This window comes from Pantherophis guttatus, chromosome 8 (assembly GCF_059756535.1).
Source record: "Pantherophis guttatus breed Tessera chromosome 8, ASM5975653v1, whole genome shotgun sequence".
Lineage (NCBI taxonomy): Eukaryota > Metazoa > Chordata > Lepidosauria > Squamata > Colubridae > Pantherophis > Pantherophis guttatus.
In genome coordinates this window covers 44,683,093-44,706,072 of record NC_142070.1, presented here as the reverse complement: position 1 = coordinate 44,706,072, position 22,980 = coordinate 44,683,093, and the positions used below count along the sequence as shown (strand labels likewise).

Below are 22,980 nucleotides of genomic sequence, written 5' to 3'. Positions count from 1 at the left end.
CCACCCGAATCCTAAATACCCTCCCAGCAGTGTTCTGTTGTTCAGAGCTAGACAAGCCTAGAACTTTGGGGGTAGGTTTAGTCGTATGTAATTGGTATTCTATATGGCAATCTCACCAGAAAAGTATAATCTAAAACACTAAATTTTGATGTTTGCTCTTTAAAGGATGAAGAATATATAGGTACAATAGGTGAAAATAACACTGAAGAAAGAGCAAATACAGTTGATACTACAGGCTTATTGGACAGCATACCTTTTACTTCAGTGCAAGAAAATAGCAAGCTAAACAAGAAAAGTTCAAATGTTGAATGGGATCATGAGTTTGACGCCTGCCTTTTGGAAGCTTCTGAAGATGTGGAACTAATTGAAGCTACTGATATTTTTCATACCCAGAGGAACTGTACTATGGATGAAATACCTGATGAGCTCCTAGTAAGTGTTTTAAGAAATTATGAAGTAAAAGAAAGAAATGAAAGTTATAAAAGTCTTGTGGATGAAGTAAGTATCACATCAGCAGATAAATTTGTCAATACTGAAAACCCAGCAAAAAGTTAACTTGATTATTTCTCTAAAACTACTCTGGTACTTTGCATATAATAAATTTTACTTATGTTTACTGTGGATGAAGAATAAAGACAACTAGAGCTTAGAAGCAACTAGGTGTTATAAAGATGACATTTAGGATTTAGGAAAAGGATTTTATTGAATTGCCAAAATATGTAAAAAGTAATCCAAGTACATAAATAGTAATGTGATATATTTAGACAATTAAAAGCCTGCACGTTTAATTTTTAGTTTTAGTTTTAAGCACTTTTAGTTTTAATTTCTCAACAACCATCTTCTTTCTTCTTTCTTGGAAAGCAGCATATATGTACTCAACATGCAGCTACATGTGCCTTGCCAGATGAAACATTATTGCAACTAAATAATAGCAAGATTATTTTTCTGTTGGAAAGTCTACTTTCATGATAGGTCAAAGATCACTTGCTCTCTCACACAAAGTAAATCTATTAAAATACTGTATTTATGATTCAATGGTCTGTTTTATATAATTTATAGTATGAATACTTAGTTGGTTTTTTGCAATTCCAAACTCTCCTGTAATTTTGTGTTGATATTTTGTAAGTGACTTTCTGCTCCTAAAATTCTTCGTGACTCCATCAGAAGTGCAGGAAGGCTGGAAATGCTATACTATGGAACAGAAAGAGAAAAAACAAACTTAGTTTATAAATTTGTAAAATAATAAGCCTGTGTTAGAAATTCTTAATGTTTGGACCTAGTTTACTACTCGCTTTCTGAAGTCACCTCTTGCAAGTCTCTTGCAAGCTTTCCCATTGCAAGTCGTACTGATACAGCTCTACAATCCTTTGCATATACTCCTAATATCATCTTAATGCCCTGTCATTTCTGTTAGTACTTCTAGGCCCGTTCCTCTTCTCCTTGATGGTCATTTCTTTCTTGTTCTCTGTCTTTTATTTTCATTCTTTGTAATTTTACTTATGTTTATCTCCTCTGTTATTTGGGGGAATATTCTGATCTGGATTTGAAAACCTGTAAAAGTTTTTGGAGAGCCAGTTTGATGTACTAGTTAAGACTCAGGCCTTAGCTCAGGAGATTATGAATCCTAGTCTTGCTTTAGGCACGAAGCCAACTGGCTGATTTTGGGCCATTCTCTTTCAGCCCAACAAGAGGAGAAACCACTTCCAAAACTGATACCAAGAAAACAGCATGGACTTGTGCAGGCAGTTGCCACAAGTCAAGACTGTTTTAATTTCCTTTGCCCTTGTAGTTAACAAATCAGTCTTGACAGTTAAGATATATGGGTTTATGATTAATATCCATGCTGTTTTTGTGATGAAGGTTGATATCCTGCCCATATTGCAATTGTGTTTATGGGCCATCTCTGACATGTTCTTTCATGCATGTCTGAAAAGAAAGCTTTATCAAAATATGCAAGACTATATTTTATTCAGGAAGTTTTTTTCTTTTAATTCAGTATTGAAGTATACTTGAATCTGGGAACTCTGGAGCCATTACAAGGTTTGTTGCATTCTTAGTTTCAGGGGAATACAAATATCATCCTGCACAGAGCTTAAGACCTTTACCAGAATGTTTATTGTTTTAATAAAAATTATCTGCCTTGTTTATACTTGTACACTTTATTGGATATATCAATATTCCCCATGTCTGTAGGACTTATCTGAACTGGCTAAACTGGGATTTCTGGCCAGGTTAATAATGTTTAATTCCTCAGCAACTATTTTTAAGGAACCTAAACTAACATAAAACTGCACTTAATCTGAGATTTACACACCAGAAATAAAAAGTACTGCACTTGATCTATGAAAGCATTATTGTACTCAAATGAAATGAGATGAATTTTAAATTTATCTAAGATTGATAAAATTTAAAAGCTAACCACAAAAATAATCAATATGCCACTTGCTTTTATTATTAATTATTATTAATAATATTAATAATTATAATAATATAATAATTACAATAATATAATTAATTATTATTGTTGTTGTTGTTGTTGTTGTTATTATTATTATTATTATTATTTAATCTTTAGTGAGATTCACAGCCTTTGAGGCTGGTTAATAGCTCAGCAGCTCGAGTCTTAACCAAGGACCTAGGAACTGTTAAGGTATCGTCGGAGGATGTAAGTTGTTCCGAGTAAGGTGGTTTTTTGTAGAGTCAAAATGTTCAAGTCCGGCAAATTTAGAATTTCTAAATAGCGGGGTAGCCCTTTGGGTATTGCTCCAAGGGCTCCAATTACAATCGGGATTGTTGTTGTTGTTGTTGTTGTTATTGTTATTATTATTAATTCAGACACGGCAGCTTACAGTGCATTTAAGAAAAAAGAAAAAGAAGGAAAAAACCATTAATGCTTCGTTGAGTGAGGGAAACTTCCCCGCTGCCTTGAAAGAGGCGGTGGTGAGGCCTCTCCTCAGGAAGCCGTCCCTGGATCCGGCAATATTGGCTAACTATCGTCCTGTCTCCAACCTTCGCTTCATTGTGAAGGTTGTTGAGAGTGTGGTCGCGCAACAGTTTCCGCAATTCCTGGAGGAAACATCCTATCTAGATCCGTTCCAGTCGGGTTTCAGGTCTGGGCACAGCACGGAAACGGCATTGGTCGCGTTGGTGGATGATCTCTGGAGGGCTCGGGACAGGGGTTGTTCCTCTGTTCTGGTCCTATTAGATCTCTCAGCGGCTTTTGATACCATCGACCATGGTATCATGCTGCACAGGCTGGGAGAGTTGGGAGTGGGAGGCACTGTGTTGCGGTGGTTCTCCTCCTTTCTCTCCGACCGGTCGCAGTTTGTGTTGGCAGGGGGGCAGAGGTCGACCTCGAGGCCTCTCATCTGTGGAGTGCCACAGGGATCGGTCCTCTCGCCCCTTCTGTTCAACATTTATGTGAAGCCGCTGGGTGAGATCATCCGTGGCTTTGGGGTGAGATACCACCAGTACGCTGTTGACACCCAGCTGTACATCTCCACCCCAGGCCAGCCCAACGATGCCCTTGAAGTGATGTCCCAGTGCCTGGAGGCTGTACGGATCTGGATGGGGAGGAACAGGCTCGAGCTCAACCCTTCCAAGACTGAATGGCTGTGGCTCCCGGCATCCCGATATAGTCAGTTGACTCCATCACTGACTATTGGGGGTGAGTCTTTGGCCCCCACTGAAAGGGCTCGCAATCTGGGAGTCCTCCTGGATAGGCAGCTGTCTTTGGAGGAGCATCTGACGGCTGTTACCAGGGGGACCTTTTATCAGGTTTGCCTGATTCGCCAGTTGCGGCCCTTTCTCGATCGGGATTCCTTGTGCAGTCACTCACGCCCTCGTCACCTCTCGCCTTGACTACTGCAATGCTCTCTACATGGGGCTCCCCTTGAAGAGCACCCGGAGGCTCCAGCTGGTCCAGAATGCAGCAGCGCGGGTAGTGATGGGAGCAACATGGCGCTCCCATGTAACACCGCTCCTGTGCGAGCTGCACTGGCTCCCGGTGGTCTTCTGGGTGCGCTTCAAGGTGTTGGTTATCACCTTTAAAGCGCTCCATGGCATAGGGCCTAGCTATCTGCGAGACTGCCTGCTGCTACCGACGACCTCCCATCGACCCGTGCGCTCCCACAGAGAGGGCCTCCTTAGGGTGCCATCAGCCAAACAATGTAGGCTGGTGACCCCCAGGGGGAGGGCCTTCTCGGTGGGGGCTCCCACCCTCTGGAATCAGTTGCCCCCGGAGATAAGGAGAATCCATGACCTCAATGCCTTCCGTCGTTCCCTGAAAACCCATCTTTTCCAGCAAGCCGGGTTGGCTTAAGAAGAAATTTTTAAATTCTTTTAATCAGTCTGTGATTTTTTAACTTTCGGGCCAAAATTTATATATATTTTTAAATGTTTTTTTAATATTTGTATTCTGTGTTTTTTATCTTGGCTGTACACCGCCCTGAGTCCTCAGGGAGAAGGGCGGTATATAAATTGGAAATTAAATTAAATTAAATTAAATTATAAAAACATTTAAAAATTAAAACGTTAAAACCCTATTTCAGCATCACATAGGATTATATCAGTATTATATACTCCCATAAGGATATTATCAGACGTATATGAAGCAGTGCATAAATTTCAATACTGAATAGTGAAATGTGTACCATTTACACTAAAAAAGGTTATTTTTTTCAGATAGATAGTTCTTGGGCTATAATGGCAATTGGAATAAAAATTACCGTTGCTAAGCGATGCAGTTATAAAGGGTGACATCAATCCCAGGACACATGGGTCATTAAGCAGAAGTGGGTGTCCCAGGAAAAGGTGCCATAAGGGCTTACTGTGGGTGGTGCCAGGGAACACAGGTGCGTCAGGGGCCATGAGTGGGTCACTTGAGGCTATGGAGGAGCTGTGATGTGGAGTGCAGATGGGCAAGGGGTGCTACTGAGTATGAGATCCCTTCTCTTTGGGAGAAAACTACAGTGGGGAGCAACTTAATTGGGGTAACTTGTGACTTACCCTGCTGACTTCTCCATTGACTTTGCTTGTCTGAAGCCTGCAGGATAAATTGCAAATGGCAATTTTGTGAGTGGCTCACTGCAATGTCAGTCATGAATTGGGCACCTGTGGGGGCACTGCAACAACCAGAACTAGGATAATTGTTAAGTCCATTTTTTTCAGTGCCACTGTAACTTTGAACAGTCTGGGGGAAAAAATTATATAGGCTGAGTACTATATGTACTTGAAAATGATGCCAGGGATAGAGAATCATGGCACTGCTTACTATCTTTTTCTGTTGCAGCACACCCTGAATGTCTGAAAAAACTGCATCTCCTAGGAACTATACAATTATGTGTATTTGTGTTATCTCAAATATGCAAGGGTTAGCATTTAAAAGATAAGAAGCAGTAGCTACAGCTGTGCTTCTTTCAGTATGCTAAACCATTAAATTGTTACTTACTCTTAATTTTTCTTGCAAGTTTTCCTTTTCATCCTTCATTTGCTGAAGACTCTTTAAATCTTTGATAAACTGAACTGCGTTCTTGAGACAGGATATTTTTTCTTTTAGTTTGCTGTGTTCTTTCTTTAGTTTCTTCAGTTCTGGTTCATTTCTAGCAAAAATAAATGTTGAGCATTATATTTTGATAAGATTTCCTTTTATTTTACAGAAAACTGTTTACATAACTGAATCTAAAGGAGCAAGAGCGATAAGCTAAACTATCACACAGCAAGAGGGTAATCGGTTCTTGATTCAGACCTGAAAAAAATAAGGGGGTGCATCAACTGTTACTGCATCAATATGAAATCTAATTGGAAACCCACTTCATAAGCCAGGGTGGCAATTCTTTGGTACTCATTTTTTTTCCTCTTTATTAGTTGAAAAACATAGGACTGTCTTGGTGACACTGGAAGGGCAGGACAGAGGTTTTGGGTCTTTTGCAGTGTGAGATTTCATATTTTAGCAGTGCAATTTCAGTTATTTGGGTGCATGTGTGGAATTTGAACTTTATTTATTTATTTAGCATATGGCATGTGTTAGCCAGGGATCACTGAGGTGGCTGCCTGCCGCTGTGAAATGAATTTCAGTGTTATCTTTACCCATGGGACACCTGAATGCCAGTAGGCAATCGGGGGAGGCTCCTTTCTTGTCCCTTCTGTAGTTTATTCGCTCACAGGAATCAAACTGCTGAACTGCCGACCTCAGCGGTGCGCAGGCCCAGTGTCTTACCACGTGAGCCAACGCGGCCCCTATTTATCTCTCTGAGAATTATTTTTATGTTTGTGTTAATTTTTGAAAGCAAAAAGAAAAGAAAATACTGCTTATGATTCACTAGTCTTTTGTTTTCAATGTTATGGCACAGATACTTGTAAGCAGTATCTCTGCTATATGAAATTAGTCTTCAGTTTCATTTTTCATCCAGTCAAAATCACAGCAAGAGTTTGCAGCACACGCTAATTTCAACATGCATTTAGGAAGATTATTATGATTATAGTTTAAGGGATAATCTAGGGTTCTTGGCAAATTCAAGATATGTAGGCTTCAACTCTCAGAATTCTGATAGGAGCAATCTGATAGATTCTCTAGTCAATATGCAAAATGCTGCATAGACCTATTATTTATTTATTTAATTAATTTTTATACCGCCCCCTCTCCCGAAGGACTCGGGGCGGTGAACAGCCAAAATTAAAAAACGTGCAATATAAACATTAAAATAGTATAAAACAAAATTAAATTTATCTTTGGCTTCCCCCAATTTAAAACCCCTTACCCATAAAATTCACCAATTAATTTTTTTTTTTTTTAACCCAGCCCAGCTTGCTGAAATAAAAAAGTCTTCAGGGCCCGGCGGAAGGTCCGGAGGTCCGGGATCAGTCGTATCCCTGGGGGTAGCTCATTCCAGAGGGCGGATGCCCCCACAGAGAAGGCTCTTCCCTGGGGGGTCGCCAGCCGACATTGCCTGACCGACGGCACCCTGAGGAGGCCCTCTCTGTGGGAACGTATTGGCCGATGGGAGGTTATCGGTGGCAGAAGGTGGTCTCGTAAATAACCGGGCCCTAAGCCATGGAGCGCTTTGAAGATGAGAACAATACCTTGAAGCGCACCCGGAAGACCACTGGAAGCCAATGCAGCTCGTGCAGGAGAGGTGTCACATGGGAGTGCCATGTTGCCCCCATAAGTACCCGCGCGGCCGCATTCTGCACCAGTTGAGCCTCCGAGTGCTCCTCAAGGGGAGCCCCATGTAGAGAACGTTGCAGTAGTCCAGGCAGGAAGTGACGAGGGCATGAGTGACCATGCATAAGGAGTCCCGATCCAGAAAGGGGCGCAACTGGCGTATCAGGCGAACCTGATAGAAAGTCCCCCTGGCCACAGCCATCAATGCTCTTCTAAAGACAGCCGTGCATTCAGGAGGACACCCAAGTTACGCGCCCTCTCCGTGGGGGCCAATGTCTCACCCCCAATAGTCAGCGATGGCACTAGCTGACTATATCGGGACGCCGGCAACCACAGCCACTCAGTCTTGGAAGGGTTGAGTCGGAGCCTGTTCCTCCCCATCCTTCAGGCACCGGGACATCACTTCAAGGGCATCGTTGGGGTGGTCTGGGGTGGAGATGTACAGCTGGGTGTCATCAGGTACAGATGGAACTGCACCCCAAAAGCACGGATGATCTCGCCCAGCGGCTTCACATAAATGTTGAACAGGAGAGGCGAGAGGACCGACCCTTGTGGCACCCCACAAACCAGGTGCCTGGTTTAGGAATGATTGAGGTTAAAAGATGCCAACTACTTACCTATTTCAAAAAGCGGGTTAATAAAGTAAATATATTCTTAGATAAATATTGTTATTTTATACTTAAAAAATAATGGAAAAAAATCTAGAAATAATATTGCAATGGAAAGGAATGAATCTTGCCAGATTCCGTTTGAAACTTATTTGGAGGAAGCATCTGGAATTTAGTTAATGCTCCTCTTTTAGTTTTGAAAAAATCTTTACCATATTCCTAAATGTATAGCTTCCGTTCTCTGATGCATTTGATTTGGAGCAGCATAGTTGCTATAGGACATCTGAAATAAATATCAGTCAGTTGGAACTTTAAGTATATATTTTTAGCAAAACTATCAGTACTGATATCCGTACTGGGTCAGGGAAAAATGAATATATCACTGGATTGGCACAAAGCAGGATTTTAGGATTCAGTGATAACTATCTAAAACTTAATTGCAAAGTTATTACAACATACCTAAATAGTTCTCCTTTAATTTCTATTAAACGTTGTCTTGTCTTATTTGTCTTTCTGATGATCTGTAATGCCAGAAAATAAATATTAAGTATGAAAATCCTTAATACTTTATCACTGCCATTACTTCTTTACAGGCAATTCTTGACTTACGACTGGTCACTTAGTCATACATTAAAAGTTTCAGCAGACCTACTTAAGGGTTCTTATGATGCGAATTCTACGTTCCGATGGTTCCTCGCAGTCATGTGACTGCACTTCGGGAGCTCAGTAACCAGCCCACGTTTACAGCCATTTTCAGCATCCCCTGATCAAGTGATCATGTTTTTAAACGATTTTGCCAAAAACTGCATTTATTTTTAGTTTTCAGCAAAACTGCACCCATAGTAAACCACTGGTTCACTTTACACCTGCAAAAAAGTTTGTAAAATTGGATCAGTCATGCTTTACGACTGTGATGGGCAGGATTCATTACAGTCGTATGTCAAGGACTACCTATATAGACATACTGCTTATTATAAAATTTAATCCAATTTAGAATCTTGTGAAGAAGCAAGAAATATTTGGAACGTAATTTCAATACTCTTCCTCAATCAACTGCAGGTAGCCTTACCACTGAAAATCCCTTCATCTATAATTTAACTGCTTATTTAATGAGGATGAGATTATTTATTTAAAATATTTATATCCTGTCTAATAATAAGATTGCAACCTACATGTACATAGTTCTAAATGTAATAAAATGCACATTGTGCTTAACACAGAATACAAAGGCAAAGCCATAGATAGCGACAGTTAAATTGATCAACTTTATTAAAAATCACTAATAGTAGTATTCCTCAAAATATTCGCACTGAAACTGAGAAAGATTATTGATAAACACTAAATGTTTTTTTTCTAGCTAGAATATTTCAAAACCTAAGTGTGACCATTGGGTGAAAAATATCTCTTTCTGGAGTCAACAGAATTTTACAACACGTAAGTACAGGTAGTCCTCAACCTACAACAACTCATTTATTGACCATTTGAAGTTATAATGGCACTGAAAAAAGTGACTTAATGACTGTTTTTCACACACTTATCCAAGAGCCGTGGTAGCACAGTGGTTACAATGAAGTATTGTAGGCTAATTCTGCTAACTGCTAGCTGCCAGAGGTTTGGCAGTTCGAAACTCACCAGCTTAAGGTGGACTCAGCCTTCCATCATTCCGAGTTTGGTAAAAAGACGACCCAAATTCTTGGGGGCAATATGCTGACTTAAACTCCTTAGAGAGGGCTGTAAAGCACTATGAAGCGGTATATAAGTCTAGACGCTATTGCTATCACACGATCAAAATTAAGATGCTTGGCAATTGACTCACATTTAGAAATGGCTACAGTGTGCCGGGGTCATGTGATCACTTTTACAACCTTCTGGCAAGCAAAGTCAATAGGGAAGCCAGATTCACTTAACAAGCTGTTACTAACAATTGCAGCGATTCACTTAACTGTGGCAAGAAAGGTCATAAAATCGGGCAAAACTACTTAACAAATGTCTCACTTAGCAACAGACACTTTGGGTTCAATTGTGATCATAAGTCAAGGACTACCTGTATACATATATAGAACTTAGTATGCATAAAACCTTCAATTTATATTTGTCACTCACAGACAGAATGTTTTCTATTCTAGCTCCTAATTTGAATTAATGAAATTTTATATTATTATTACATCCTATTTCTTTAAATATTGTCCACTAAAAGCTAGTTTTAATCTTTTGGAAGAAAATCTATACAGTTTAAAAGACAATACACCGGCTAGTTTACCTTTGTTTGATTCAGTTTTGTATTTTTCAGTTTCTCAGCATCTGCAGACTAGTTAAAACATTCAAAATTAAAGATATGGCATAACTTCTTAGTAAATAATTACAATAAATACAAGATATTTAAATTAGTAAAATTCACATTTTCTAATAACCAGAATTTAAAAAGCTTATTTAATTCAAGAAATAATAATTTTAAATGTTTTTGGATTTTTACATATACATATCTAATTTTATCCTTTTTCAGATTTTATATAAACGGGAATTAAAGTGATAGGACCCGGCTGGATATAATGTATAGGAGCAGAAGATAAGTGTGGGTAATTCAAAAAGAAAAAAATTGCAACTGACTTTTTTCATTGCCTAGTTTTTCTCCTTTCTGGATGCTTTCCAAATTTTCAATTTATTATTCTAACCTACACATATCCTGCACCAGTTTACATCATGGACTGTTTCCATGCCCAATGCCCTGCTGTATAAAATTCCTTAGCACTCTACTTGTCCCCTCTCCCAGATACATTTAATTTCTTCTAAAGAATATGTAGGTTATTTTGGTGATTAATTACCCCCGTAACATTTGCAAAATACATTATTTTCCCAATCAAAACCTGTACGTACAATGTCGGTGAATTGGTCTTTGAGCCTGGCATGAAATTTATCAATAACATTTTTATATTTCTCTTGTTCCACTTCTTCTCTGAAACAATATACACAATATATGATAAATCTATACTTAAATGAACACATTAAATTAATTTGTACATGAAGAGGTGAAAATTCTTGTCACTGTATTTTATCCTACTAATGGTTGATACATAAGACAGCAATGCCACATACCTAACATTTTCCTGTTTAAAAATATTATCATAACTTAAAATGCTAAAAAGTTTTCAATTATCATTCTTGGGTTTGCATTTTTGCTGCTAGTCAACATGTTTCCTACAATAATTCTGATATCACGTAACTGCTGCTGCCTTCTGGGATTTTTTTTCCCCAAATTTCCCAGCTTTCATGCAGTCCTGATATTCTTTGGCAGTCTCCTATCAAAGTAGTGACGAGGCCCAAGCCTGCTTAAACCCTGCTGAGCATCCAGGTGATGATAAAAATTATTATCTTAAATCTGACAATTTTCTATGATGCATATTTTTTCAGAAAAAAGCTATTATTTAAAACAAAGTAATTCTTTTATTATGCTTTTACAATATCTCCAAACAGTCCAACAGCACCAATTCCAATTTTAAAAAGTAAAAAAGCAGATTGAATTATAAATTACATTTAATATCATAGCAAAATTTTCAGTCATAAGGAAATTCTCAATCATAAGAAAAAATGCTTACTTGTATTCTGTTGTTATCTTTTCAAACTCCTTCAAAACAACTTTTTCCTTGGTAACACATCTGGTAACTTTTGTTGGCTGCTTTGGAACTTTTTTTGAAACTAAATGAAGTGAAAAACAGTATTAATACATTTGGTTATTATGGGCCCAAGCCTATCTAAGCTTCTCAAAGATACACAATTTAAATTGATGCATATGAAATGCTAAATCCTACAATTTTACTCAGTTACTATAAAAATCAAGATCAGCAGGTCTGGTACTAAACACAGAAGTGACAAACCATTCTAATGCTGTGGAGAAAGGAAAAATGATTTACCTGGACAGTTTGTCTCCTTTTCTGGTAAAACATTCTTATTTACATGGGATTGAGTCTTTTTCTTGGGTATCTATTGGATCAAAGTTAAGGAATATATTAGTTGATAGCAACCTATGTTATTGAAATGTGTTGGATATTAGTAGCTGGGTTACCAAGCTTGGAACTCAAGCCAACATACCTGTGTTATTTCATTTTCAATAAACTTTGTCAAACTTAGTCAAACTATAAACTTTATCTAGATGTACACCGCTTAAAATTTTAGTAAATTCTCATAACACCTATAGTAAATTCAAGGAATACACTATCAGAGTACACTTATATACTTCTTTGCAACAACACCCCATTAACTTTGAATACTCTATAGCTGCACTGCAGCAAAAATAAATTGAAAACAATTTTTTTTTTACAACTAGTGGACTCTTTTAATGATAATATGGTTTTTAATAATCAGCCTGAAGTATGTGCTTTGCTTCATTTCTATAATAGTTTTATAACTGATATGTGACAAAGACTATTTTTTTATAAAAAACATTTAAAGATATATTAACAAAACATTAAAATAAATTACATAAGGCTTCTCCTAGAAAGTATAAAGTTTCTAAGAAATTATATATAATTATATAATGGTAATTATTAGGAATTCATATGCTGAAATAAAGGTAAAGACATATTACTAAAATAATATTAAAGGATTCTTCAAGAATCTTTGTTTTGTCTATTTTTTAATCAACGTGATTTCCTAAATCAATTAGCTGCTAACAAATATTATTTTCCTGGGATATGTAAAATGTTGCAAGACCCAGTTTTTTCATATTATCTGCCAGATTGCTAAAAAAAACATGCTGGAAAACTAAATTGTTTTTCAACTAATGGTATTTAAAATAGAATTTATAATTTGTATAAATTATAAATGTATACAAATTATAAATTGCTTTTAATATATCTTTTAATATATATTGCTTTTAATATATCTTTCAAGTATTTCTTACTGATCATACAGTTTGAAGATTTCTGTAATGTATGTAAATTTTATTGACGTGTTGAAAATTATTTCGGAATTATTTTAATCATTTTTACATATTCACTAATGCAGTCAATTTCTATTAGTATAAGAAAAACTCTTCAAGTTATATGAAATGTGTACAAAATATGCAGAAAATCAGGCAGAAGAAATTAATGATATAACAGGAACTTCATGTTATCAGTGCTTACAATTCATTATAATCAAACTGAACTTTTTAAAGTACTTATCTCCATTCAGCACATAAACGTAAGTAACCTATACAATAGCATACTGATTACATAGCATACTAAATACTAATTACATTATTACTAATGACACTTGTACGATAGACACTGTAACAAAGTTACAACTCATAATTCAATTCAGATTCATAATTAAAGACCTATGGCTATCAGCTCATAAAAACTATTTTATCATTCATGGATAAACAATAACAGAAAAAGTAAAAAAATAACCAAAAAAGCTTCTTCCAACATGTTAAAAACAAGAAAAAAGTCAAGGAAACAATTGGTCCATTGCTGGGAGAAAGTGGACAGAAGGTGACAAACATAGGGAGAAAGCAGAACTACTTAACTCGTTCTTTGCAACTGTCTTTACACAAAGGGGCAAAAAAGCACAAAAAACAGATTAAGAACACAAGTTAAAATAGGGAAGAAAATGGTAAGTGTGCACCATCTAGACAAGTTCAAATCACCAAGACCAGATGGATTACACCCCAAGATTCTGAAAGAACTGGCAGACAAGATCTCAGAACCACTGAACTATATCTTTCAAAGATCCTGGAGCACCGGGTAACTGCCAGAGGACTGGAAAAGAGCTGATGTAGGTCCCATCTTTAAAAAAGGGAAAAAAATAGATCCAGGAAACTACAGACCTATCAGCCTGACCTCAATACCAGGGAAGATTCTGGAAAAGATAATCAATGAATCAGCGAACACCTAGAAGCAAACAAAGTAATAACCAAAAGCCAACATGGGTTTCTCAAAAACAGATCATGCCAGACTAATCTTATTGCATTCTTGGACAAAGTGACAAAATTAGTGGACCAGAGGAATGCTCTGAGGCATTTGATAAAGTAGACCATAACCTACTACTAAATAAAATAGAAAAATGTGACAGCATCACTACCAGATGGATTCGTAACTGGCTGACCAACCGCATTCAATGTGTAGTCCTCAACGGAACTGCATCTACATGGAGGGAAGTATGCAGTGGGGTACCCCAAGACTCTGTTTAGATTCAGTACTCTTCAACACCTTCCTCAATGATTTGGACGACGGGATAGATGGGGAACTCATCAAATTTGCAGACAACACCAAGCTAGCAGGAATAGCCAACACTCCAGAAGATAGGCTTAAGATACAGAAGGATCTTGACAGACTTGAACATTGGGCGCTATCTTAACAAAATGAAATTCAATGGTGAAAAAAGTAAGGTTCTACATTTAGGGAAGAAAAACAAAATGCATAGGTACAGTATATGTGGTACCTCACTCAATAGTAGTAACTGTGAGAGGGATCTTGAAGTCCTAGTGGACAACCATTTAAATATGAGCCAGCAGTGTGAAGCAGCTGCCAAAAAAGCCAACACAGTTCTAGGCTGCATAAACAGAGGGATAGAATCAAGATCACGTGAAGTGTTAATACCACTTTATAATTTTTGATAAGGCCACACTTGGAATACTGCATCCAGTTTTGGTTGCCACGATGTAAAAATGATGTGGAGACTCTAGAAAGAGTGCAGAGAAGAGCAACAAAGATGATTAGGGGACTGGAGACTAAAACATATGAAGAACGGCTGCAGGAACTGGGTTATGTCTAGTTTAATGAAAAGAAGGACCAGGGGAGACATGATAGCAGTGTTCCAATATCTCAGGGCTGCCACAAAAAAGAGGGAGTCAAGCTATTCTCCAAAGCATCTGAGGGTAGGACAAGAAGCAATGGGTGGAAACTAATCAAGGAGAGAAGCAACCTAAAACTAAGGAGAAATTTCTTAGTTTAATTTACTAATCAGTGGAACAACTTGCCTCCAGAAGTTGTGAATGGTCCAACACTGGAAGTTTTAAAGAAGATATTGGATTTGTCTGAAGTGATGTAGGGTTTCCTGCCTAAGCAGGGGGTTGGACTATAAGACCTCCAAGGTCCCTTCCAATTCTGTTATTCTGTTTTTTGATTCAGGAAAAATATGAGACCATTGAGATTAGGACTATCAGGATAAGTGAACATTAAAAAAAGAGATAGACTGTAAGGAAATGGTACATAATACCACATACAGTCAACAAATGACATTATAGATAATATTTCACTGCAGGGCATCTACCAGATTTTTGAGAATAAAAAAGTGAGTATATTTAAGAAAAACTTAATTACCAAAATAACAAATTACAAGAAATTTCAACTTAAAATGATGAAATCAGTTTTGCTTGTGGTTTTGAGTCATATAATTTTAAATGTTATCCAATTATGTACCATTGAAAATTATTGTAAATATTTATATAAATGTAAATATTTATATGTTTCAAAAAATCTGCCTATAATAGATTGTATTTTACCACCAATAAAATGGAAAAAGTATTATCTAAATCTTTTACTTACCATGTTCTTTACTGAAGGTTCCTCTTCTGAATCTTCAGTTCTCACTATTGTTTTCAGAGTGTTAGCTTTTCTGGTAAATATAAAAATGTTACCGTATATTTTGTCATGGAATTTTAAACACTGGCATGGAAACTTGTTAGAATCTTTTTTGCAGTATTATATTGACTAAATAATTTCACTGATGGGCCAAAGAGATTCTTATATTATTGCCAGATAAAGATTTACAGTTAAAAATAGCAAGGAGTAAGCAACATAATTAGTATTGTTAAAGTATGGAAATTCAATGGTACATATGTCATACTGAAAAAAGAAAATATGGCCACAAATGTGCATTCGTCAGGGATTGTTTAGTTGTATTGAACAAGCAAGTATAGAAGTACATTATGAATGGTAAAGGTTGGATTACATGGCAATTAGACTCAACTGGCAGACATACCTTTCCAGCCAATTATATCCTTACCAGGAACACCAATCTACAACATTGCCAAATAACTAACAAATGAACTTGTACACTTCACAGAAGGAAGTAAACTCTCTATCAAATCCTTATAGTGCCTCCAAAGGATTAAAGACCTGACCATAGATGAAGATGAAATCATGGCCTCATTTGATATTACAGCACTCTTTATAGACTCAAACCTAGCAAAAAGAAACCATGACAGCACACTGGACCTAATCAAGTACACCAAGATTGAAATACCCAGAATCGTGATCCTTATCAATCTTTGTCTAACAACATACTTTCAGTTTCATGGACAAATATATCAACTGAAATTTAAGAAAATATTTATGCTAATGAAAGATGTGCAAGCCCTTACAAAACTTGGACCCTGTCATACTTGAAAAGTATAACAACAAATGTTTTAAAGAAAAAGCAATACATTTGGAACATACAGAGAAGCAACGATTATAAAGAAAACATGTTGCTAAGAAGTCTTAGCTATGTGGAGACCAAACTCGAAGCTGATTCAAAAGCACCAAAAGCACCAAAAATAAAGAATATACCTGATTCTTTAACTGATATTTGTACTTTACTAGAAATTTTAGATTGAAGTATTGGATGTGCTCAAAATATCCCTTCTTTATTTGGATGACATAGTTTCAATGAAGTTATGTAACTAGATTAAGTTAACAGGGCTGAATATACTAATGTATTCATGTACACATAGAAAATTGATCCAGAGAAAATATTACACACAAAATAATGTTTTGAACTTATTTTTGGAATACCTTTTCTTTGTATTTTTCTTTGGGGGCTCTGGATCAGAGGAACTGCTGGTAGACTCATTGATTGTTAAATACTGATCGTTCCCATTATCAGCCTCTTCTCCCTCTTCATACACAGACAGAGCAGTACTATGTAAAGGATGATCTAGGATGAAAAAGTACTAATTACTTATAATAATTTAATAATTTTTCACAACAGAAAATCTCAAAACAATCGTTTTTGTGTGAAATGGATGAAACAATTTTATTCAAGAGGAAGATATTAGGAAGAGTAATGAAAAAACACCCAGATGCAATAAGCCTTGTATAAAAGAGTTCGGTAACTATAGTTCCTTGAAGCAATCACACAGAACAAGTTACCATGAAAGGTTGATATCCCACCTTAATTATTCTAGAGTTCTAACCTAGTTTGGTCCACTAGACATTGAGCCAGTAGCAATGCTGGTCATGTGAAAGTGAGAATAGAATTTTTATCCCTCGGTGTAATATACCTGGTTTAGCTGGAAGGATTTAAGAGTAGGACAAATTAATGGACGAAAATGTTTATGCTAATGAAATGTGCAAGTCCTTACAAAACTTGGACCCAGAGTGTGTGCTGGATTAAAGCAAACAAAAACTTTATCAGTAAAAAGTATTGCTAATATGAACATTTTACAGAGGATAGTCTCAAGGCGCGATGGGTGGCAAATAAATTTAAGCAACAATAACAAAAAAAGGTGGTATCTGCCATGCCTGTTTCTGTGAACCGGGACTATGGAATTGCATAAGGGAAGGGAATAGGTTCAGGAAATTGCTATTCAGTCCTGCATTCACACAAGAATTCCAGAAACTAGAGCTGTTTATAGCCAACAAAGTTTTCAAAAGGGAGAGATGTTCCTGGGCTTTGTAACTTCTATCGACAGTTCATCCCCTCGTTCGCTAAGATTGCCTTACCGATTACTAACCTCCTGAAAACAAAGGGAGAGGCGAAGCCAAAACCTTCCCAGCCTCTCGAGTGGACTATGGAATGCCAGGCGGCCTTTGAAAAACTGAAACGACTGTTTGCCGCTGAACCAGTCCTTAAACACCCTGACATGGAGGCCCCGTTTGTCGTCCAGACCGACGCCAGCGATGTGGCTGTTGGGGCAGTGTTACTTCAAGCCAATGCCAAGGGAAATTTACAACTCTGTGCCTATGCCTCTCGGAAATTATCTGAAACCGAGAGGAAATGGGGTATCTGGGAGAAGGAGGCTTTCGCTGTTTGCTGCTAACATGGAGGCACTTCCTGGAAGGGGCGAAGCACCCTTTTGAGGTGTGGACTGATCACAAAAACTTAGAGGCCCTAAAAATGCCCCGGAAGTTGTCACCTAAGCAAGACCGCTGGGCCCAACACTTTAACCGCTTTAATTTCTCTCTGCGCTACCTTCCTGGGGGAAAGAATTTTATGGCAGATGCTCTTTTGAGACTACCTCAATACAATAGTGCTCAGGTGAAAGTGATTTGCCCGGTTGTCCCCTCGAAACAGCTGGCTGCTCCAGTAGTTACCAGAGCTCAGGCAAAAGGGGACCTAACCTTGTCCAGCGACTTCATCCTGTGTTTCACGTTAGTTTATTGAAACCCGAGCATACTTCCCCCCTGCGTCAGGACCAAGAACCTTCTCCTGTCCCCATACTCATCGAAGGAGAACAGCATTTTGAGATTAAAGAGATATTGGACTCTAGGAAACATCAAGGGAAGGTGCAGTACTTGGTGGTCTGGAAACATTTCCCATGAGCTCAATCTGAATGGGTAAATGAGCGAAATGTTAGAGCTCCGAGGCAGCTGCAATTGTTTTATTCCAAATATCCTGATAAACCTTAGTTACGGGACTATACATATGTTACCTGTTTATGTGATTTTCTATATTCCCTTTATTCTGTTCTCTTTCTAGGACTAACGTCTCTTCTGCAAGAGGGCCGAATGTTAGCCTCTGCTTCTATATTGCTTGCTTGCTACGGCTGCCATTGTAATGGGGGGAGGGGGGAGCTGTCTGGGTAGTTGGGAGGGGGGAAGCGAGCTGGTGGTGATGTCTCATAACAGGGAGTGAATTGGAGAAAGTTTTCTCTGCAGCTGGAAGGCGTGTTGATAACCAGTCAAGGTCAACCGTCCTGGAATACCAGAACAATGGAGCCATCTGAAGCTGCACCCCACATGACACCTTGAGGGGATGTGGATTGGATAATCCAGACTGGACCCTTGGGGGGAGAGTTTTGAGGATGCTTTCTATATGTGATTTTCGGACCTATTGCATCAGACCTTGCTTTTCTTTGGTTGCATTCAGTTCATACTCAGTAAAAGTACCTTTCTCTATGAAAATGGAGTCGGGGTTTTTCTTTCTTGAGTTGTGAAACATTTGGATATATTATTTAAAATTCTGTTGTAAAACACATGAATTTATTTTATTATTCAATTGTTTATTAATGCTAAAGCTAATCCAGATGCTGTAGCTATCTTAGTAGGACTCTATAGCTGATCTTTCTGTATCCATACAATTAAATAAGTATATTTATAAAAATATACTAGACATTATAATATACATGTATGTATATTTGTATTTATTTAACTTGCTTATTGGAAATGTGACACAATCATATTTTTATTCTGCATTTACTCAATACATTCCAGAACAATTACTATCTACAAATTGAGGTTGAGAACAATATCTTATTAATATTTATTTATTACAATTATTTTTATATTACCAGCTCAGCATAACTCCTGGTCACTTACAGTAAATATAAAATCCAACATCAGTAAACAAAAATAATAATTCAGAGTGCAGATGGCTACCAGATGTGCCAATCAGAAAGCAGACAATTCTAATAACTATGTAGGAACGTCTTTAAAATGTTATAGACAATAACTAACCAAATAAGTCATCAGTTTCCTCTGTTAGCCCGGTTCCCGGAATTTTCAAAATTCTTGAGATATCAGGCTCCTCAGATGAAAACAATTTACCATGAGAGGCCTGCTTGGCCTGACATCCCTGCAAGGAAAGCAGATTATTTATTTATTCAAATTATATGCTACCCATTTCATCTGCAGGCAACTCTAGGCAATTATTTAAAAAATGATTAAAACATGAAAGCATCAAACCAATAGTAATATTAAATTAGCTTAACATTCACAAAGATGGAGAGAAGGCAGCAGGATGCATGGGGTGTGTGTGTCTTATCATGGTCTGTTAACCACCTCAAGAATGATGTGCCCCCATTGGGCCTCAATGCCAGTTAGCACAGCCAAGTCTAGAAATCCTTTTGGAAGGCCAAAAGGGTGGATTTGGATCTCACCTCAGAGGTCATGATGTTACAAAGGCTAGGAACCACAGCAGAAAAGGCTTTTCCTGGCTGCAGTCAGAATTCCTTGATTGATAGGGTTTGCAACATTCCCCTTCTATTGGAACAGGTGGGTGAGACAATCCCATTGGGGTAAGATGGTTTTTTTAGGCAACCTGGATCCATGCCATGAAGGGCTTTAAAGTGATAACCAACATCTTGAACTGAACCTAGAAGCAAACTGGCAACTGGTGATACAGGCCACCCTAGGGTCCCCAAGAATTGTTTACAAGAATGCATTCTGTGCCAGCTGTAGCTTCCAAATACTCTTCAAATAGCTCCATGTACAGCATATTGCAAGAATCCAAGTGTGAGATGACCAGGGCTTGAGTGACTAAACACAGGAACTTCCAAACCAGGAAAGGACCTGCTGGCACACAACCCAAAGTTGCACAAAGACTCTCATAGCCACTACTGTCACCTGCTCTTTGAGTAGTCGTTGCAAATCTAGGAGAACTCACAAGTTGTGCACTGGGTCTGTCTGGGGTAATTTAGCCCCATCCAAAACAAAAGATGTTAATTAAAGTCATGGATTTCAAAAGCTCCATGCACCTATGGATTAGCATGGCAATGTTAAAAAACACATTATCTAAGCTCTTCAGAAAGTTAAATATTTAAGAGGTTATTACAAATAAGTAATAAATGCAAATTAAATTAAGAAAAAATTATCAGGGCTATATGTAGTACTACCATCTAGAGCTATGCACACAGCACCTACTAATATTTTAAAGCTGCTGTATCTATTCCTGAAATCATAGAGCTTTTTAATTTTCTTTAATATTATTTTGTAGTTGTACAAGTTTCACTTGTTTAATATAATCCCTAATAAAATTATTGGAAATTATTTAATTATTTAATTATTTAAAAAAACCATAGAGTTTTCTATAGCTGCTGTATAATCCCAGAAAGACATGTGATTGCAAATATTCACATTCCAATTTGAAGATAGAGTACTAAGTAGCGAACAGCCCTACTTCAACTACGGCATAAAAATTTATGATCTAATGTATTATGTTTAAAAGGTCATAGCAAAACTAAATGGCTCAAGAATTAAATAAACTTTATAGAATTTATACACCCAAATCAATTCAACATTCTGCATTAAAAAGAAGAGGTAAATAGCTATTCACACTTTAAAACAAAATGCCACTTACTGCCAATTTCTTTTTGAAATTTTTTGTTGCTTTTCTCTTTGACATCTTGTTACTAGAGAAACAAACAAGAGGAAAATAAGCTTAAATGGAATTAACCCTCTTTTCTTCTTTTACATGTCCTACCTGTCAATGACTACTTCAGCTTCAACCACAACAATACAGGAACACACAATAGATACAAATTTAAAATAAATCGCTCCAAACTCGATTGAAGAAAATATGACTTCAGCAACAGAGTGGTCAATGCCTGGAATGCACTATCTGACTCTGTGGTTTCATTCCAAAACCCCCAAAATTTTAATCTTAGACTGTCTAGTGTTGACCTCACCCCATTCCTAAGAGGTCTGTAAGGGCACATAAGCACACTACTGTGCCTATCGTCCCTGTCCTAATGTTCCTTTTATTTGTATCCATTTCATGTATTCAAATCATGTTTATACTTACGTATGTTATCTAATATGTGCTTGACAAAATAAAATAAATAAATAAATAAAAATAAATATATTCATGAATCTTCAAATTGTATCACTATAAAATCTTTATTCCAGGCTTTAACCTTGTCCAAAAGCAAGCTCCCAAATTAACTTGGCTATGTCCAAAGCAACCTCTAATTTAAGCCTGGCCGGGCAAAAGGCTAGGCCAGGTGCCCTATTCTTACCTATACCCATTCAAACCCTTTAATGGAAAAAGAAAGAGAAGCATGCATTCCCAAGGCACCAACCCAGATGATTTTCACCTAAACTTCAAAGGCGTGGGGTGGACTCAGTTAAAGTAGGGATTTTGCTTTGAATTGACCCACCTCTCTCCCTGAACCAAGAAAAGCAAGAGGAGGAAAGCCCCACCATCCCAGAAGCCTAAATAGATGGCTTCCCCTACCATCAAGGGCTCCTGAAACAACCCTAGAAGGAGCCAGTTTGATCTAGTGCAGGGGTCTCCAATCTTGGCAACTTTAAGCCTGGTGGACTTCAATTCCCAGAATTCCCCAGCCAGCAAAGCTGGCTGGGGAATTCTGGGAGTTGAAGTCCACCAGGCTTAAAGTTGCCAAGATTGGAGACCCCTGATCTAGTGGTTTAAAATGTGCTGGCCTAGGAAGCAGGCGACTGTGAGTTCCACGGTATCCCAGCAGCCCTAGGCATGGAAAAACAAACAAACCCTGGGTGACTTTGGGCCGGTCACTTTGTTTCCGCTCAATCCACCTCACAGGGTTGTTGATGTTGTGGAGAAAATAGGAGGGAGGAATATTAAATATGGTCACCGCCTTGCATGACTTATAAAATAAACAGAAGAGGAATCAAATCAAATCAATGAAAAGCAGGCACGGCCCCTCGCCTCCGTCTCCCAAGTACCATTGACTCCTCTGTGAGGAGATTGGGGGTTCTTAAATTTGAATAGAATAGAATTCTTTATTGGCCAAGTGTGATTGGACACACAAGGAATTTGTCTCGGTGTACATAAAAGAAAAGATATATTCGTCAAGAATCATAAGGTACAACGCTTAATGATAGTCATGGGGAACAAATAAGCAAGTTTATTTGAGAAATAAATATTTATGGATAATCCTTAAACAGCTCTGAACTTCCCGAAATGCTACGGCAGGAGTCGGGAGACCTCCTGCCCCTCCCCCCCCCGCTCACCTGTGGCTCGCGCACTCCTTCCTAAGGTTCCAAACCGCCCCGTCTCGTGAGGGGGAAAATAAACCGTGAGGGAGAGAGTGGGAGAAAAAAAAAACGCGCAGGCTCAACTTCCTGGCTGCAAACTGCTTTTTTTCCGCGCCAAAACTCAAAACTTACTGCCAGCACGTCCCATTGCGTACTCGGAAGGGAGGGGGGGAAATTGAGCTAAAGCCGTTCCTTATGACACCTGTAAATTACTTCTCACTATTCTATATAAAATTTCACAGTTCGCAAAGAGGGGAGAAAGAAAGTTAATAGTAGACTTTTTTTTCCCCCT

General features: G+C 37.8%; 2 protein-coding genes across 7 annotated transcripts in view; one reads left to right on the top strand and one right to left on the bottom strand.

Moving 5' to 3' along the window:
- PRIMPOL (primase and DNA directed polymerase) overlaps window positions 1-21,530 on the top strand; it is a 42,370-nt gene extending 20,840 nt beyond the window's left edge. The window contains exons 14-16 of one of the 4 annotated variants that reach the window (XR_009621196.2): window positions 166-432; window positions 9,128-9,204; window positions 10,274-10,803. Coding sequence is in view for 3 of the 4 variants with exons in the window: in XM_034401283.2 (XP_034257174.2) it covers window positions 166-498; window positions 1,640-1,771 (465 nt within the window). In the remaining variant the exon portion in view is untranslated. Of the gene's footprint in view, window positions 1-165; window positions 2,146-9,127; window positions 9,205-10,273; window positions 10,804-21,172 lie in introns of those variants that run through there. The other 3 variants (XM_060686773.2, XM_034401283.2, XM_034401284.3) reach the window with 3 other exon arrangements.
- CENPU (centromere protein U) lies at window positions 685-22,980 on the bottom strand. 3 transcript variants are annotated; one of them, XM_087874678.1, is made up of 13 exons: window positions 22,665-22,825; window positions 21,031-21,082; window positions 19,410-19,527; window positions 16,527-16,668; window positions 15,297-15,366; window positions 11,679-11,748; window positions 11,364-11,463; window positions 10,645-10,723; window positions 10,031-10,078; window positions 8,230-8,291; window positions 5,450-5,600; window positions 5,008-5,044; window positions 685-1,191 (listed from the first exon to the last, which is right to left on the bottom strand). In XM_087874678.1, exons 2-13 carry the CDS (start codon window positions 21,073-21,075, stop codon window positions 1,187-1,189), a joined length of 927 nt encoding a protein of 308 aa, XP_087730804.1. In that variant the 5' UTR covers window positions 21,076-21,082; window positions 22,665-22,825; the 3' UTR covers window positions 685-1,186. The 3 variants fall into 3 exon arrangements, with proteins under 3 accessions (XP_087730804.1, XP_087730803.1, XP_060542759.2); XM_087874677.1 differs by lacking the exon at window positions 5,008-5,044 and having other exon boundaries at window positions 22,665-22,980; XM_060686776.2 differs by lacking the exons at window positions 5,008-5,044; window positions 22,665-22,825 and adding an exon at window positions 22,183-22,205.

Bases quoted from the DNA above. Each gene is read 5' to 3' on its own strand.
- CENPU (XM_087874677.1), bottom strand. From the start codon at position 21,075: ATGTCAAAGAGAAAAGCAACAAAAAATTTCAAAAAGAAATTGGCA. The intron at 16,669-19,409 runs GTTAGTTATTGT...TTTTCATCCTAG, and splicing joins GGAAACTGATGACTTATTTG to ATCATCCTTTACATAGTACT. The intron at 10,724-11,363 runs GTAAGCATTTTT...ATATTGTTTCAG, and splicing joins AAGATAACAACAGAATACAA to AGAAGAAGTGGAACAAGAGA.